This window comes from Oncorhynchus nerka, linkage group LG20 (assembly GCF_034236695.1).
Source record: "Oncorhynchus nerka isolate Pitt River linkage group LG20, Oner_Uvic_2.0, whole genome shotgun sequence".
Lineage (NCBI taxonomy): Eukaryota > Metazoa > Chordata > Actinopteri > Salmoniformes > Salmonidae > Oncorhynchus > Oncorhynchus nerka.
The window spans coordinates 13,490,668-13,507,455 of record NC_088415.1 but is presented as its reverse complement, the minus strand read 5'-3'; the positions used below and the strand labels follow the sequence as shown (position 1 = coordinate 13,507,455).

Here is a 16,788-nt window from a genome sequence, read left to right as displayed (position 1 = left end):
GCTTGTGAAAGGTGATCTTGATTGGATGTGCCTGTCTCAACTGAGAGACGTGTCTCAGCATTAGGCTGACAAAGAGTACCCTTTGCAACGCTGGCAACCGACGCTGTTCAGGCGATCTCTGCTCTTGACCCGTGTTGAACCCTGCTTAACAGTGTGGCAGTTCAGCAGGGAGCTGACTTCATGGCCAGCGGAGCACTGTGCACCCTTCAAGTAAGGGGACCTTGTGTCTACAAGGAGCTGACAATGTCATCAACTCCCCCAATAGAAAACATGTCCTCAATTAATCATGCCATTAGCTTGTCCAGTTACAATATCACGTCAATGACGGCTGTCATGATCTTTAAGTAAAGCCTACTGCGTTTAGAGTTACAGCTGCTTTGACTAGGGCTGTGGCAACTGTGCACGCCCTTATCCAATTCAGAGGTGCATATTGAAGATATTGGAAGAACTGTCCACATTTACTTTTCGTCAGCTAACAAGATGAGTAGGTCTAACCAACAGCAAAAGCACTAGCCTATGTCAATCTACTATCCCCTATAGTCAACCTATTCTCTGCGAGAAATAAATATTCCAAACGTAGTCTGGGACAGCTGTGGGATGCTATAGATCCCAAATTAATACAACCACTAGCATCAAAAAAATATTTTTTATGCAATGTGGCTGACACAACAGATCAGAACGTTTAGGTTAAACTATTAAGCTATTTCTTCATATTATAAGCGCAGCAATGCACACATGGTAGTAGGCTATAAGCGTGACTGTTCCATTAGCGGAAAACACCATTATCAAAATTAACAGCAAATGCAATTATGCATGTAATGCTTTTATAATAAAGGTACATTTTTATGTTGTAAAATTGTCTTCCCCAACTTGAAACTCGCACGCTGCTTAAAAATGCCAGTTAGGCTCTACACCCCTTGTAAAGCGGATTAATGTGCTTCATTTTAAGACCTTTTGGCCACTTTAGTTGTGATACAAACCTTATTGAGAGAGCCAAGCCTATGGGTTCGTAGCTTCAACCCCACAGCACGCACACCAATTGATTAATGAACTGCTGAATGTCTATCTTTTTCTCTCTTGCTTTGTTTGCTCTTTTCAGTATTGTGTCTTATCTCTGATAGCTAATGCTTAGAGAAGAGCTTATGTCAAGTGTTGAAGTGTTGTGGTTGCAAGCCTTCTTTTGGGGTGTTGTTATAGGCCACCAAGTGCTAACAGTCAGTATCTAAATAAGATATGTGAAATGCTTGATAGTGTATGTGATGTAAACAGAGAGGTCCACTTTCTTGGGGACCTGAACATTGACTGGTTTTCATCAAGCTGTCTGCTCAACAGGAAGCTTCTCACTGTTTCCAGTGCCTGTAATCTGGTTCAGGTTATTCATCAACCTACCAGGGTGTTTACAAACACTACAGGAACAACATCATCCACATGTATCGATCACGTTTTTACTAATACTGTAGAACTTTGTTCTAAATTTGTGTCCGTACCCGTTGGATACAGTGATCACAATATAGTAGCAATATCCAGGAAAGCCACATTTCAAAATGTCGGGCCTAAAATAGTGTATAATAGATCATATAAAATATTTTGCTGTGACTCTTATGTGGATGATGTTAAAAATATTTGTTTGTATGATGTGATTAATAAGGAGCATCCAGACATTGCACTTGATGAATTTATGAAATTGCTTCTTCCAATTATTGATAAACATGAACCTGTTAAGAAACTGACTGTTAGAACTGTTAAGGCTCCATGGATTGATGAGGAATTGAACAACTGTATGGTTGAAAAAGATGGGGCCAAAGGAGTGGCTAATAAGTCTGGCTGTACATCTGACTGGCTGACTTACTGCAAATTGAGAAATGATGTGACTAAACTCAACAAAAAGCCAAGCACAATGACATAAAGACATTCAACGCCATCTTCCATCAAATCAGACTGCTTATTTATCACAAAACCATTAATGTTGCCAATTACAAGGGATACAGTCACCTATCAGACTATTCTTGATTTAATCTTGTCTTTACATATACTAAATATGTGACATTTTGTTTTGATTTAGAATTGACCATTATCATGCACCTGTATCAAAACAGGGGACCTCTTTGGTCCTTTTAAAAACCGAATGTATGTCAAATATTGTGTGCTATAGCTTGGAAATGAATAAATGTGACTGGATGACAACATGTTTCCAGTACTAGGGCTGTTTTCCTAAAGAAGTTAACTCCGCTTTGTGTTTTGTTTCCTTGCCACGGTACTAAAAAGTATCGCGGTTCTGGTATCATCCTGGGCCTTGAACAGTTTCTCAACTTTGATGTTTCATTAAATAGCTACATTTCACTCCTTTATTCAACTTAAACTTCCGGAAACACTTTCGATGACCTTGTGATGCATTGTAAATATGTACAGTTGAAGTCAGAAGTTTATATACACTTAGGTTGGAGCCATTAAAACTTGTTTTTCAACCACTCCACAATTTTTTTGTTAACAAACTATAGTTTTGGTAAGTCTGTTAGGACATCTACTTTGTGCATAACACAAGTCATTTTTCCAACAATTGTTTAGACAGATTATTTCACTTCAAGGCCTACCTTCAAACTCAGTGTCTCTTTGCTTGACATCATGGGAGAATCAAAAGAAATCAGCCAAGACCTCATCAAAAAATTGTAACCTCCACAAGTCTAGTTCATCCTTGGGAGCAATTTCCAAATGCCTGAAGGTACCACATTCATCTGTACAAACAATAGTATGCATGTATTAACGCCATGGGACCACGCAGCCGTCATACCACTCAGGAAGGAGATGTGTTCTGTCTCTTAGAGATGAACGTACTTTTGGTGCGAAAAGTGCAAATCAATCCCAGAACAACAGGAAGGACCTTGTGAATATGCTGGAGGAAACCGGTACAAAAGTACCTTTATCCACAGTAAAACGAGCCCTATATCGACATAACCTGACAAGCCGATCAGCATGGAAGAAGCCAATTTCCCCGAAACCGCCATAAAGAAGCCAGACTACGGTTTACAACTGCACATGGTGACAAAGATCGTACTTTTTGGAGAAATGTCCTCTGGTCTGATGAAACAAAAATAGAACTGTTTGGCCGTAATGACCATCGTTATGTTTGAAGGAAAAGGGGGAGGCTTGCAAGCCGAAGAACACCATCCCAACCATGAAGCACGGGGTGGCAGCATCATGTTGTGGGGGTGCTTTGCTACAGGAGGGATTGGTGTACTTGACAAAATAGAAGGCATCATAAGGGAGGGAAATTCTGTGGATATATTGAAGCAACATCTCAAGACATCAGTCAGGAAGTTGAAGCTTGGTCACAAATGGGTCTTCCAAATGGACAATGACCCCAAGCATACTTCTAAAGTTGTGGCAAAATGGCTTAAGGACAACAAAGTGAAGGTATTGGAGTGGCCATCACAGAGCCCTGACCTCAATCCTATAGAAAATGTATGGGCAGAACTGAAAAAACATGTGAGCAAGGAGGCCGACAAACCTGACTCGGTTACACAAGCTCTGTCAGGAGGAATGGGCCAGAATTCACCCAACTTATTGTGGGAATCTTGTGGAAGTTTACCCAAAACATTTGACCCAAGTTAAACAATTTAAAGGCAATGCTACCAAATACTAATTGAGTGTATGTAAACTTCTGAGCCACTGGGGAATGTGATGAAAGAAATAAAAACGGAAATAAATCCCTCTACTATTTATTCTGACATTTCACATTCTTAAAATAAAGTGGTGATCCCAACTGACCTAGGACAGGGAATTTTTACTCTGATTAAATATCAGGAATTGTGAAAAACGGAGTTTAAATGTATTTTGCTAAGGTGTATGTATGTCCGACTTCAACTGTAGGTCCTAGTTTAAAGGAACCGTAAAATCATACTCTACATGGCCAAAAGTAGGCCTGGCTCGCAGTCAGCGTTCCAATTCATCCCAAAGGTGTTCGATGGGGTTGAGGTTAGTGCTTTGTGCATGCCAGTCAAGTTCTTCCATACCAATCGCAACAATGCATTTCAGTGTCGACCTTTGGTTTGTGCACGGGGGCATTGTCATGCTGAAAGAGGAAAGGTCCTTCCTCAAACTGTTGCCACAACGTTGGAATTACATTATTATCTAGAATGTCATTGTATCCTGTAGAGTTGAGATTTCCCTTCACTGGAAGGCCTAGCCGAACCATGAAGAACAGCCCCAGACCATTATTCCTCCTCCACTAATCTTTACATTTGGCGCTAAGCATTCATGGAGATAGCGTTCTCCTGGCATCCGCAAAACCCAGATTCGTCCAGCGAACTGCAAGATCCTGAAGCGTGTCATCACTCCAGATAACGTGTTTCCACTGCTTCAGAGTACAATGGTGGCAAGCTTTACACCACTCCAGCAGATGCTTTGCATTGCGCTTGGTGATCTTAGGCTTGTGTGCGGCTGCTCGGCCATCGAAACCCATTTCATGAAGCTCTCAATTAACAGTTATTGTGCTGACGTTACTTCCAGAGGCAGTTTGGAACTTGGTAGTGAGTGTTGCAACCGAGGACAGACGATTTTTATGCGGTACGCGCTTCAGCACTCGCTGTTCCCGTTCTGAGCTTGTGTGGTTTACCACTTTGTGGCTGAGCCGTTGTTGTTCCTAAACGTTTCCACTTCACAAGAACAGCACTTACAGTTGATCGGGGCAGCTCTAGCAGAGCAGACATTTGACCAACTGACTTACTGGAAAGATGGCATGTTATGACAGTGCCACGTTGAAAGTCACTGATCTCTTCAGTAAGGCCATTCTACCGCCAATGTTTGTCTATGGAGATTGCATGGCCGTGTGCTTGAATTTATACACCTGACAGCAACGGCTGTGGCTGAAATAGACGGATCCAGCATTTTGAAAGGGTGTCCACATACTTTTGTATTCATAGTGTATGTGTTTTAAGTTTACCATGGGTATGCTAGAAGACCTAAACACATTATCACACAGGAGGTTCACAATTTTTTCTCAACTCATTGTTTGGCAATAGATCTATATCTGCCTTGTAGAGCATCTCTAGTGTTGTCTTTTCAAATGGTATCGGACGTGAGGAACAATATCTCATTAGTCAGACCGATAACTGCTCAGTCCCTTTAGTAAACTGTTGAGGGGTTTAAAGTACCTAACCAGGGATCTCCAGCAGGGCATACTCCTCCCAGAATAGACTGACTAGAATCAACTCACAGACCATATGGTAATGGGCCTGCTGCATAAAGTTATCAAGTGATTTAGATGTCGGCTAATGGATGGGTGATACTGCTGCATTTGGAACATTGATCTCAACATGTACTATAACTGATTCACATTGAATGAATTGCATGCATCACTGACAAATTAAATGTACATTCGATATAATTTATAAGGCAGTTTTAACTAGGGCCCTTGGTTATTTCCTGGGTTGGTCTCGAGGAACAACTGCTGGCTCTTGTTCAATGAAGCATGGCTGTGAATTGTCCCTTTGAGTAACGTGTACCTTCTCTCCCCTGCAGCACATGGTGCACATGGTGCAACGGCGGTAGCCCATCACGTGGGCCAGGTGGGGGGACATGGTCATGGCTTGGGCTCTGTGCTCAGGGACCTGGTGAAGCCTGGGGACGAGAACATGCGGGAAATGAACAAGAAGCTGCAGAACATGCTGGAAGAACAGCTGACCAAGAACATGCATTTACAGAAGGTAGGCAAACACTACGGGAGGTAGGCCACACTACGGGAGGTGGGCCACACTACGGGAGGTGGGCCACACTACGGGAGGTGGGCCACACTACATTTACATTTACATTTAAGACATTTAGCAGACGCTCTTATCCAGAGCGACTTACAAATTGGTGCGTTCACCTTATGACATCCAGTGGAACAGCCACTTTACAATAGTGCATCTAAATCTTTTAAGGGGGGGGGGTGAGAAGGATTACTTTATCCTATCCTAGGTATTCCTTAAAGAGGTGGGGTTTCAGGTGTCTCCGGAAGGTGGTGATTGACTCCGCTGTCCTGGCGTCGTGAGGGAGTTTGTTCCACCATTGGGGGCCAGAGCAGCGAACAGTTTTGACTGGGCTGAGCGGGAACTGTACTTCCTCAGTGGTAGGGAGGCGAGCAGGCCAGAGGTGGATGAACGCAGTGTCCTTGTTTGGGTGTAGGGCCTGATCAGAGCCTGGAGGTACTGAGGTGCCGTTCCCCTCACAGCTCCGTAGGCAAGCACCATGGTCTTGTAGACAGATTCTCGCCACGCCACCTGGTAGGAGCGACCTGTCAGGTAGGACGCAATCCAAGCGTGGGCCGCGCCGGAGATGCCCAACTCGGAGAGGGTGGAGAGGAGGATCTGATGGTTCACAGTATCGAAGGTAGCCGATAGGTCTAGAAGGATGAGAGCAGAGGAGAGAGAGTTAGCTTTAGCAGTGCGGAGCGCCTCCGTGATACAGAGAAGAGCAGTCTCAGTTGAATGACTAGTCTTGAAACCTGACTGATTTGGATCAAGAAGGTCATTCTGAGAGAGATAGCGGGAGAGCTGGCCAAGGACGGCACGTTCAAGAGTTTTGGAGAGAAAAGAAAGAAGGGATACTGGTCTGTAGTTGTTGACATCGGAGGGATCGAGTGTAGGTTTTTTCAGAAGGGGTGCAACTCTCGCTCTCTTGAACGGAACGGGAGGTGGGCCAACACTGCGGGAGGTGGTCCAACACTGCGGGAGGTGGGCCAACACTGCGGGAGGTGGGCCAACACTGCGGGAGGTGGGCCACACTACGGGAGGTACACTGCAGTGAAAAACTATTTGCCTCCTTTCTGATTTTTGCACATTTTTTTATACTGAATCTTTTCAGATCTTCAACCAAAAACTAATATTATATAAAGGGAACCTGAGTTTACAAATAACAACAAAAATAAAAACATTTTTAAACTGAATGCAGCAATACAATATTCCAAACCCATGAAAATGGTTCAATATTAACACATTTGAAGTTTTGGAATAGCCTAGTTAAAGTCCACACCTAATCCCAGTTGATGTTGTGGCAGCACTTGAAACAAGCAGTTCATGCTTGAAAACCCACAAATGTCACTAAGTTAAAGCAGTTCTTCATGCAGGAGTGGGCCAAAATCCTTCCACAGTGATGTGACAGACGGATCAACAACTGCTGAAGGTGCACAGCCAGTTATTGAGTGTAACGGGGTAATTACTTTTTCACACAGGGGAATTGAGTGTTACATAACTTTAATTAAATAAATAAAATAAGTATACTTTTTTTTGTTATTTGTAAAATTAGGTTCCCTTTATCTAATATTATGTTTTGGTTGAAGACCTGAAAAACATTCAGTATTAAAAATATGCAAACATTTTGATTATCAGAAAAGGGGGCAAATACTTTTTCACAGCACTGTAGGCTACACTGTAGAAGGTAGGCGGGCTACACTGTAGAAGGTAGGCGGGCTACACTGTAGAAGGTAGGCAGGCTACACTGTAGAAGGTAGGCGGGCTACACTGTAGAAGGTAGGCGGGCTACACTGTAGAAGGTAGGCGGGCTACACTGTAGAAGGTAGGCAGGCTACACTGTAGAAGGTAGGCGGGCTACACTGTAGAAGGTAGGCGGGCTGCACTGTAGAAGGTAGGCGGGCTACACTGTAGAAGGTAGGCGGGCTACACTGTAGAAGGTAGGCGGGCTGCACTGTAGAAGGTAGGCGGGCTGCACTGTAGAAGGTAGGCGGGCTGCACTGTAGAAGGTAGGCGGGCTACACTGTAGAAGGTAGGCGGGCTACACTGTAGAAGGTAGGCAGGCTACACTGTAGAAGGTAGGCAGGCTACACTGTAGAAGGTAGGCGGGCTACACTGTAGAAGGTAGGCGGGCTACACTGTAGAAGGTAGGCGGGCTACACTGTAGAAGGTAGGCGGGCTACACTGTAGAAGGTAGGCGGGCTACACTGTAGAAGGTAGGCGGGCTACACTGTAGAAGGTAGGCGGGCTACACTGTAGAAGTTAGGCGGGCTACACTGTAGAAGGTAGGCGGGCTGCACTGTAGAAGGTAGGCGGGCTGCACTGTAGAAGGTAGGCGGGCTACACTGTAGAAGGTAGGCGGGCTACACTGTAGAAGGTAGGCGGGCTACACTGTAGAAGGTAGGCGGGCTACACTGTAGAAGGTAGGCGGGCTACACTGTAGAAGGTAGGCGGGCTACACTGTAGAAGGTAGGCGGGCTACACTGTAGAAGGTAGGCGGGCTGCACTGTAGAAGGTAGGCGGGCTGCACTGTAGAAGGTAGGCGGGCTACACTGTAGAAGGTAGGCGGGCTGCACTGCAGAAGGTAGGCGGGCTACACTGTAGAAGGTAGGGCGGGCTACACTGTAGAAGGTAGGCGGGCTACACTGTAGAAGGTAGGCGGGCTGCACTGTAGAAGCTAGGCGGGCTACACTGTAGAAGGTAGGCGGGCTACACTGTAGAAGGTAGGCGGGCTACACTGTAGAAGGTAGGCGGGCTGCACTGTAGAAGGTAGGCGGGCTGCACTGTAGAAGGTAGGCGGGCTGCACTGCAGAAGGTAGGCGGGCTGCACTGCAGAAGGTAGGCGGGCTACACTGTAGAAGGTAGGCGGGCTACACTGTAGAAGGTAGGCGGGCTGCACTGTAGAAGCTAGGCGGGCTACACTGTAGAAGGTAGGCGGGCTGCACTGTAGAAGGTAGGCGGGCTGCACTGTAGAAGGTAGGCGGGCTGCACTGTAGAAGGTAGGCGGGCTACACTGTAGAAGGTAGGCGGGCTACACTGTAGAAGGTAGGCGGGCTACACTGTAGAAGGTAGGCGGGCTACACTGCAGAAGGTAGGCGGGCTACACTGTAGAAGGTAGGCGGGCTGCACTGCAGAAGGTAGGCGGGCTGCACTGCAGAAGGTGGGCGGGCTGCACTGCAGAAGGTGGGCGGGCTGCACTGCAGAAGGTGGGCGGGCTACACTGCAGAAGGTAGGCGGGCTGCACTGCAGAAGGTAGGCGGGCTACACTGTAGAAGGTAGGCGGGCTACACTGCAGAAGGTAGGCGGGCTACACTGTAGAAGGTAGGCGGGCTACACTGTAGAAGGTAGGCGGGCTACACTGTAGAAGGTAGGCAGGCTACACTGTAGAAGGTAGGCGGGCTGCACTGCAGAAGGTAGGCGGGCTACACTGTAGAAGGTAGGCAGGCTGCACTGTAGAAGGTAGGCAGGCTACACTGCAGAAGGTAGGCGGGCTACACTGTAGAAGGTAGGCGGGCTGCACTGCAGAAGGTAGGCGGGCTACACTGTAGAAGGTAGGCGGGCTACACTGTAGAAGGTAGGCGGGCTACACTGCAGAAGGTAGGCGGGCTACACTGCAGATGAGTTGATGTGTGGGGATCCATACCGAGGGCCAAATGTGTGACTTTGGGAGATGTGTGTAGTCAGTCAGTGTGACTGTGTAGGTGGCCTGCCTGCCTGCTGTCATCCAGCCCTGAGACTAGCGCACCATAGAGGTTATTATTCATCACAGGCCAAGGCGTTGGCGCACTGCCTTAATGTTCAAATGGGTTTATATGCAGGAATAGAAATGGACCTCCTCCAAGCAAAGTATGGTGGTGCAGTCTCTTGTTTGATTGGATTACAGTGTAGTGTTTCCATCATCATGCAGATTATTACCTCAGAACATGAACCTATCAAATTTCTCCTGGCCTTTTGAGGAACTGTGCTGAACTAATCGGTGGTGGGGGTGGTAACTGACCCTGTTTATTGTTGCATCAATGATACAGTTCTCTGTTGATATTTATAGTGTGTGTGTGTGTGCTGGTTCGCTACAGTGAGGGATGTAGTGCTGTAGTAGGTCTTGGAGACAGTCTAGGTTCTTGGCTGTGTGGTGTGTAACTCCCACGGGGAGTTGTAGGTTACACAAACAACCGGCTTTAACCTTGGCTTGGAAGACACCTGAGAAATTTGGGACAGGGCTTGCCGGCACTCTGGCTCTGCTAATTTTCTAGATAACTTAGAATAGCTGTCAGTGTGTCCATAAAAATAAATCAAGTCTGATATTCGGTTGCAGTCTTCCTCCTCTGGATCTTTGATTTACAGACAGCCGATGATCCTCTTTGATGTTCTCCATTGTAAATATGATCATTTAAGCATGGTAAATATTCTGGGAACGTCGTCACGCATTTGTTGTATGCAGATGGGAGGGGAGCTCAATTACAGTTCCCACAAAATGTGGCTAGTTGTGGAAGAAGCGGCTGTAGGCTCTGACATAAGGAACCCAACGCTGGTAGCTAGTTGTGGGAGAAGCACCTGTAGGCTCTGACATAAGGAACCCAACGCTGGTAGCTAGTTGTGGGAGAATCAGCTGTAGGCTCTGACATAAGGAACCCAACGCTGGTAGCTAGTTGTGGGAGAAGCAGCTGTAGGCTCTGACATAAGGAACCCAACGCTGGTAGCTAGTTGTGGGAGAAGCAGCTGTAGGCTCTGACATAAGGAACCCAACGCTGGTAGCTAGTTGTGGGAGAAGCAGCTGTAGGCTCTGACATAAGGAACCCAACGCTGGTAGCTAGTTGTGGGAGAATCAGCTGTAGGCTCTGACATAAGGAACCCAACGCTGGTAGCTAGTTGTGGGAGAAGCAGCTGTAATCTGACATATGGAACCCAACGCTGGTAGCTAGTTGTGGGAGAAGCAGCTGTAGGCTCTGACATAAGGAACCCAACGCTGGTAGCTAGTTGTGGGAGAAGCAGCTGTAGGCTCTGACATAAGGAACCCAACGCTGGTAGCTAGTTGTGGGAGAAGCAGCTGTAGGCTCTGACATAAGGAACCCAACGCTGGTAGCTAGTTGTGGGAGAATCAGCTGTAGGCTATGACATAAGGAACCCAACGCTGGTAGCTAGTTGTGGGAGAAGCAGCTGTAGGCTCTGACATAAGGAACCCAACGCTGGTAGCTAATTGTGGGAGAAGCAGCTGTAGGCTCTGACATAAGGAACCCAACGCTGGTGGCTAGTTGTGGGAGAAGCAGCTGTAGGCTCTGACATAAGGAACCCAACGCTGGTGGCTAGTTGTGCCAGACTTGTTAACAGCAATGTAACTGTTTGCTTTTATCCAAATGAAATGAGAAAATCCTGATCTAATTAAGCACTTATGAGAGAATGCTGTAGGGGAGAGCAACCATGTAGAGCCACCCTTATTCCTCTCCTCTTCCACCTCCCCGTCCCACTCTCACCGTCCCCCTTTCCCCCGTCCCTCCTTTTCCTGTCCCACTCTCACCGTCCCTCTTTCCCCCGTCCCTCCTTTTCCTGTCCCACTCTCACCGTCCCTCTTTCCCCCGTCCCTCTTTCCCCCGTCCCTCCTTTTCCTGTCCCACTCTCACCGTCCCTCTTTCCCCCGTCCCTCCTTTTCCTGTCCCACTCTCACTGTCCCTCTTTCCCCCGTCCCTCCTTCCCCCGTCCCACTCTCACCGTCCCTCTTTCCCCCGTCCCTCCTTCCCCGTCCCACTCTCACCGTCCCTCCTTCCCCGTCCCTCTTTCCCCCATCCCTCCTTCCCCGTCCCTCTCTCACCGTCCCTCTTTCCCCGTCCCTCTTTCCCCCGTCCCTCCTTCCCCGTCCCTCCTTCCCCCGTCCCTCTTTCCCCCCCCACTCTCACCGTCCCTCTTTCCCCCGTCCCTCCTTCCCCCATCCCACTCTCACCTTCCCTCCTTCCCCGTCCCTCCTTCCTTCCCCATCCCTCCCTCCCTCACCGTCCCTCCCTCACCGCTGCTACCAAGTAGCCTTTCAGCCATGGGCTCCTAATCGTGTGCTGGAGCATGATGAAGCCGTGTCGCAGCCCACAAAGTGCAGAATGACAAAGGGTGCTGTGATGATTGCGCTCGATACTGGTGAACCTGCAGGTGGGCAGGTTCACCCCCCCATCTCCTCTCTGGATTTGGTGGGCAGCGGCAAGCAGCGAGTCATGAATATTCAGTGCCTGTTGGAGCCACCAGTCCAGAAACAAACAGCCCTGTTAATATTTGATGGCTCTTGCTTTAGAGTGAGCACACAGAGGAAGGGACATTGGCTTTTTCTGGTAGGAGATTGCAGCTGAACCTGAGTCTGTCTGCTAAATGGCTCCCCTGCACCCTGGCTGGAGGAAATGTTGATTTGGTTGATATTATATAGTCTCCATGCTACAATTGTCAATGTTACAGTTGTTTCCCAACACCTTGCATGAACTCTCTGATGTTTGGTATTTCGTTAGCTACAGTACTTCAGAATGAGTGAGGATGAAAGAGTTTTGGATATGAAAATGCCAGGAATGAACAGAGGTTTTGGTTTGCTACTCAGCTTTGTGGTATTAAAATAGCCATTTTTGTTTGTCTTTTTTTAGGACCTTGAAGTTCTGTCTCAGGAGATTGTCCGTTTAAGTAAAGACTCAAGTCCTGGAGCTGGCTCAGCTACGGGCTAAAAGACTGGAACAAGTCCCTCCTCTCTGCCCTCTCTCTTCACCTGTTTCTGTGGCCAACAAGAGGACATTACCTAACTGACTGACTGAACCTCTGGCTGGGAACACAGATGAAAGGAGAGGGATAGAGGAGGGTAGGAAGGGGTTAGTGCTCTTGAAACTGCTTTACTACTGAATGTACTTACTGTAACATGTCTTGGTTCTTTCTGTGGTATTGTGATCTGACTTCTGTCTGTCTGCACTCTCTGCCTCCCCACTCTGGTGTGATCTGAAGAATAGCAGAAGGCAACCATGTCTGGATGCCAGGACACAGTGCTTTACTGGTTCACGACTTCAAGAGATTGTTTAATGTTGCGAATAACAAGAGACATTCTGCCTACTCATACAGAGGCTTACGCTGTTGTGTTTTGCCTGTACTCGTATTCATTTCTTTATACTTTCAACTCTGCAACTCTTGTTTTTGTTTGTATAAATCCTGTATATATGAATATGAAAAATCAACTGTAGTAATTTAACTGTCCTCGGAGTAATAAGTATTGTAATGAAACAGCAGGGTCGTTACAGTATTGTATATGAGCCAAAATGATTGTAAAGGTTTTATGACCATCATACATTCTAGATGCTGAAATGTCCAGTTTGTGTTTGTCTGGGGAAAGTGTGAGTATCCTAAAGCCAGTAGTAAAAAAAAAAAAAATATTTACAAAAACTCAATAACATGCATAGTGTTGAGGACTGGACCAAACCACCACTGCTTCTTGGGGAACGGACAAAACCACTCCTATCTCTGGGTCGCTGGACCACACCACCCCTGTGTCCACTCACTGGGTTAGATCTCTGTGCTCGTTTCCTTTTAATCTGCACCAGTCCCGTGACTGCAGCAGAATCACAGAGGAGGCCTTAGCAGCTCAGCATCTGGTGTCAACATGAACATGATGTCCAACTCCACAGAGACTGGCTGGATGCCTGCTTTGTGGCCCGCTTTCAAGATGTCACTTTGGCTGCTTTCTCTATCAATTAAGACTCCAGGTGTGGTTAGATTTGCACATTTAATTCCGGCTTAACTCCACTTTGATATTTTCTGAAAATATTAGATTCCAAATAAGAGGAAGCAGAGGATTCTTTGTGATGAGCAGATTAATTTGCCCCCTTGGTTGAGGTCTAACAACAGTGTCGGTTGTCTTGACTTCACTCTGGCAAAGCTCATCAGTGTGCTCGCTGAGTTCAACATGGACAGGAAACTCATCACCAATATTTATTATCTGCCATCAATACCTGGCCATTACTGTGTGTCAGAAGAACTGGCCCCATGCCCTGTAGGATGAGGGAAACATGAATCATGTGAAGCTGTGCCTTCTATTTCACCTGTCTTTGACTTACTTAGCAAATGTCTTATTTTAAATGACTTCTCAACATGACTGAACAGCAGTAGCTGGGCAGATCAGATGGTATAACACAGGGTGGTCTAACACAGCGTGCATACCTCCCTGTGTTAGCCTTTTATACTTCTCAACATGACTGAACAGCAGTAGCTGGGCAGATCAGATGGTATAACACAGGGTGGTCTAACACAGCGTGCATACCTACCTGTGTTAGCCTACTTTGAGACATGTTTCCCTTATCTGAGAATGTATGCACTTCATTCAGGCCTCCGTGAACACTTGTTTAGGAACGAACAGATTGGTCATTGGAAGCCCCCCCCCCCCAAGAACGTCTTCTCTTATGTTCAAGTAAGGCTGGGCGATATATCAAATTAATATAATATATTCAAATATATTTTTGGGCGCGATGTTTCAAATGCCTATGTCACAACAATCTAGGTTTTTATTTTATGTTCATTGTTGCTTCATTGTTGGTATGTTGCTTGTTAAAAAAAAAAAATCAGGTAATGTTTTTTAGAGCCCCATTCATACAGTCTAATTTTTGCCGCGTTCTTGCCGGGATAAGTCTTTTATACCTCCCGTGCACATGCCGGCAAGATTAGGAGTGGGAGGTGTATTTGAATAAATTCATTGAATGTGCACCATCACAAATACGTTTTTGGCAGGTCCTAAGAAACATAAGACTAATAAAATATGTTTTCAAGACGAATAGAATGGCATATTTTGAGTTGAAATTATGTTACTGGTCTGTGCAGCATATATTCTAAATGGCTGTGCCATGCACATGAAACCAATAGTGATTTTGTTCCTTAAACAGACAAGGCACACTTACCAGGCTACCCTGATCAGTCAACACATATACAGTATTTTTGAATAGGCTAAGAATATCATTAAATATAACGGTATAAAATACAATTCATATTTTTCCCAAACAATTTGCATCACATCAAAGGTGTGGAACTGCTGTCATGTAAAAAAAAAAAATTTAAAGTGATATTTTTTAAGGAGAGACCAAGGTAAGCCCATGCTTTTATGATATCCAATTGGTAGTTACAGTCTTGTCTCATCGCTGCAACTCCCGTACGGACTCGGGAGAGGTGAAGGTCATGGTCCTCTGAAACACAACCCAACCAAGCCACACTGCTTCTTGACACAACACCTGCTTAACCCGGAAGCCAGCCACACCAATGTCTCGGAGGAAACACCGTTCACCTGGTGACCGTGTCAGCGTGCATGCGCCCGGTCTGCCACAGGAGTCACTAGAGGGTGATGGGACAAGGACATCCCTGCCGGCCAAACCCTCCCCTAACCCGGACTACGCTGGGCCAATTGTGCGCCGCACCATAGGTCTCTGCCTGGACTCGAACCAGGATCTCTAGTTGCTCAGTTAGCAACTGCGATGCAGTGCCTTAGACCACTGCGCCAAATGTATCCACAGTAAGTCGCTCTGCAAAAAGTTTGCGGGATGCTAAAGTTTACAGAAAATGTATTTTGAAATGTGTATTTGACAACAAGCCATCTGTGGTACTGTGTTGTGTGGCAAAACTGCACATTTTAGAGTGGCCTTTTGTTGTCGCCAGCACAAGGTGCACCAGTGTAATAATCATGCTGTTTAATCAGCTTCTTGATATGCCACACCTGTCGAGTGGATTCATTATCCTGGCAAAGGAGAAATGCTCACTAACAGTGATGTAAACAAATGTGTGCCCAAAATGTGAGAGAAATACATTTTTGGTGCATATGGAACATTTATTTCTTTTATTTCAGCTCATGAAACATGGGGCCAACACTTTACATGTTGCGTTTTATATTTTTGTTCAGTAAATAAAGATTAGCTGGCTACTCACTAGCACGTGGGCTTGTGCTTGAGAGATTGTTTATGAGACCTGTGTTCATTTTCTGTAATGCCTGCTACAAGAAGTTGGTCATTGTTGGTGGCTGTGCATTGTTCTGGTTAAATTTGTGTCATTTTTTTATTATCCCAAAACATTTTTATTGACAGACGTGAAAGCCAGGTCAGTGATTATTGCAAAAATGCTGGTCAAACTATTAGTAGGTTTTATGGTTGTGGAAGACATATTTAGCCTAGGTATAATTTTTAAAGCCCTGAATTCATTAGATTATTCCAGACTCTTTGAAATGTAGTGTGTTGACATTTAATTGTCAAATAAGCAACGCTTATTTAGAGAAAATATTTTTTTAAATCCAGAGCGATATCGTGAATCGCCCATAAATTCGAAGAAAAAAAACGGAGATATGATTTTTAGGCCATATCGCCCAGACCTATAATACAAGGCTTGTCTACATATCCATCTGAAATCAAGAAGGATATACAGTAATTGTATGGCATTAGTTAATTTGTCATTTAACATTATTAACATTATTTAACATTTTAAAATTCTGATCATTTATTAATACCTGTAATCTATTTGTAATGCTATCATTAAGTTTACAGTAAAATACCCCTACATAGGTTCAGAAGATGTGTTGAGGAACATTCTTTAAAAAGCCCAGTCATCCATTAAAGACGTTTTAGCAGATGAGTAACACTTTGCACTTTTTCAGTAGATTAAAGATTGTGTGCTTTATTTAAATAGTCTTGTCCACTTATACATTTACTTTAAGTGTTTGAACTGCCAAACTCGGCTGCAGCAAAGTCCTCATAAATAATAACAGATGTAATCATCAAGGGGTTTCAAAGTACACATCACAGTAGTACTCAACAGCGTGCCCAGTGGACTTCATTTCTTTAAGATTACTGTATGTATCCACTGTCAATAAAAAGGTCTCAAATATATTCCATGTTTCATCCCTTTGGGTGTTTTTGTCATTTCAGAACGAAACAACAGCAATTTATTGTCATACCTGTAGAGAACACAAGGTTGACCTGAAACGATCTAGTTATCTGAGGTACAGCATGTCTCCCTGCCATATAGTTTAACATCTCAGTTCAAACACCTGCAGTGTTCGTATTACAGACTAACGTGCTGAATCAGACAC

The 16,788-nt window shown here is 45.4% G+C and overlaps 1 protein-coding gene across 2 annotated transcripts in view; it reads left to right on the top strand.

The window, feature by feature from the left end:
* The window catches only part of LOC115117363 (GRIP1-associated protein 1-like), a 130,107-nt gene that overhangs the window by 98,477 nt on the left and 14,842 nt on the right, over positions 1-16,788 (top strand). The window contains exons 26-27 of one of the 2 annotated variants that reach the window (XM_065005250.1): positions 5,518-5,702; positions 12,335-15,630. In XM_065005250.1, the coding sequence (XP_064861322.1) occupies positions 5,518-5,702; positions 12,335-12,412 (263 nt within the window). In that variant the 3' untranslated portion in view covers positions 12,413-15,630. Of the gene's footprint in view, positions 1-5,517; positions 5,703-12,334; positions 15,631-16,788 lie in introns of those variants that run through there. The other variant, XM_065005249.1, reaches the window with a different exon arrangement.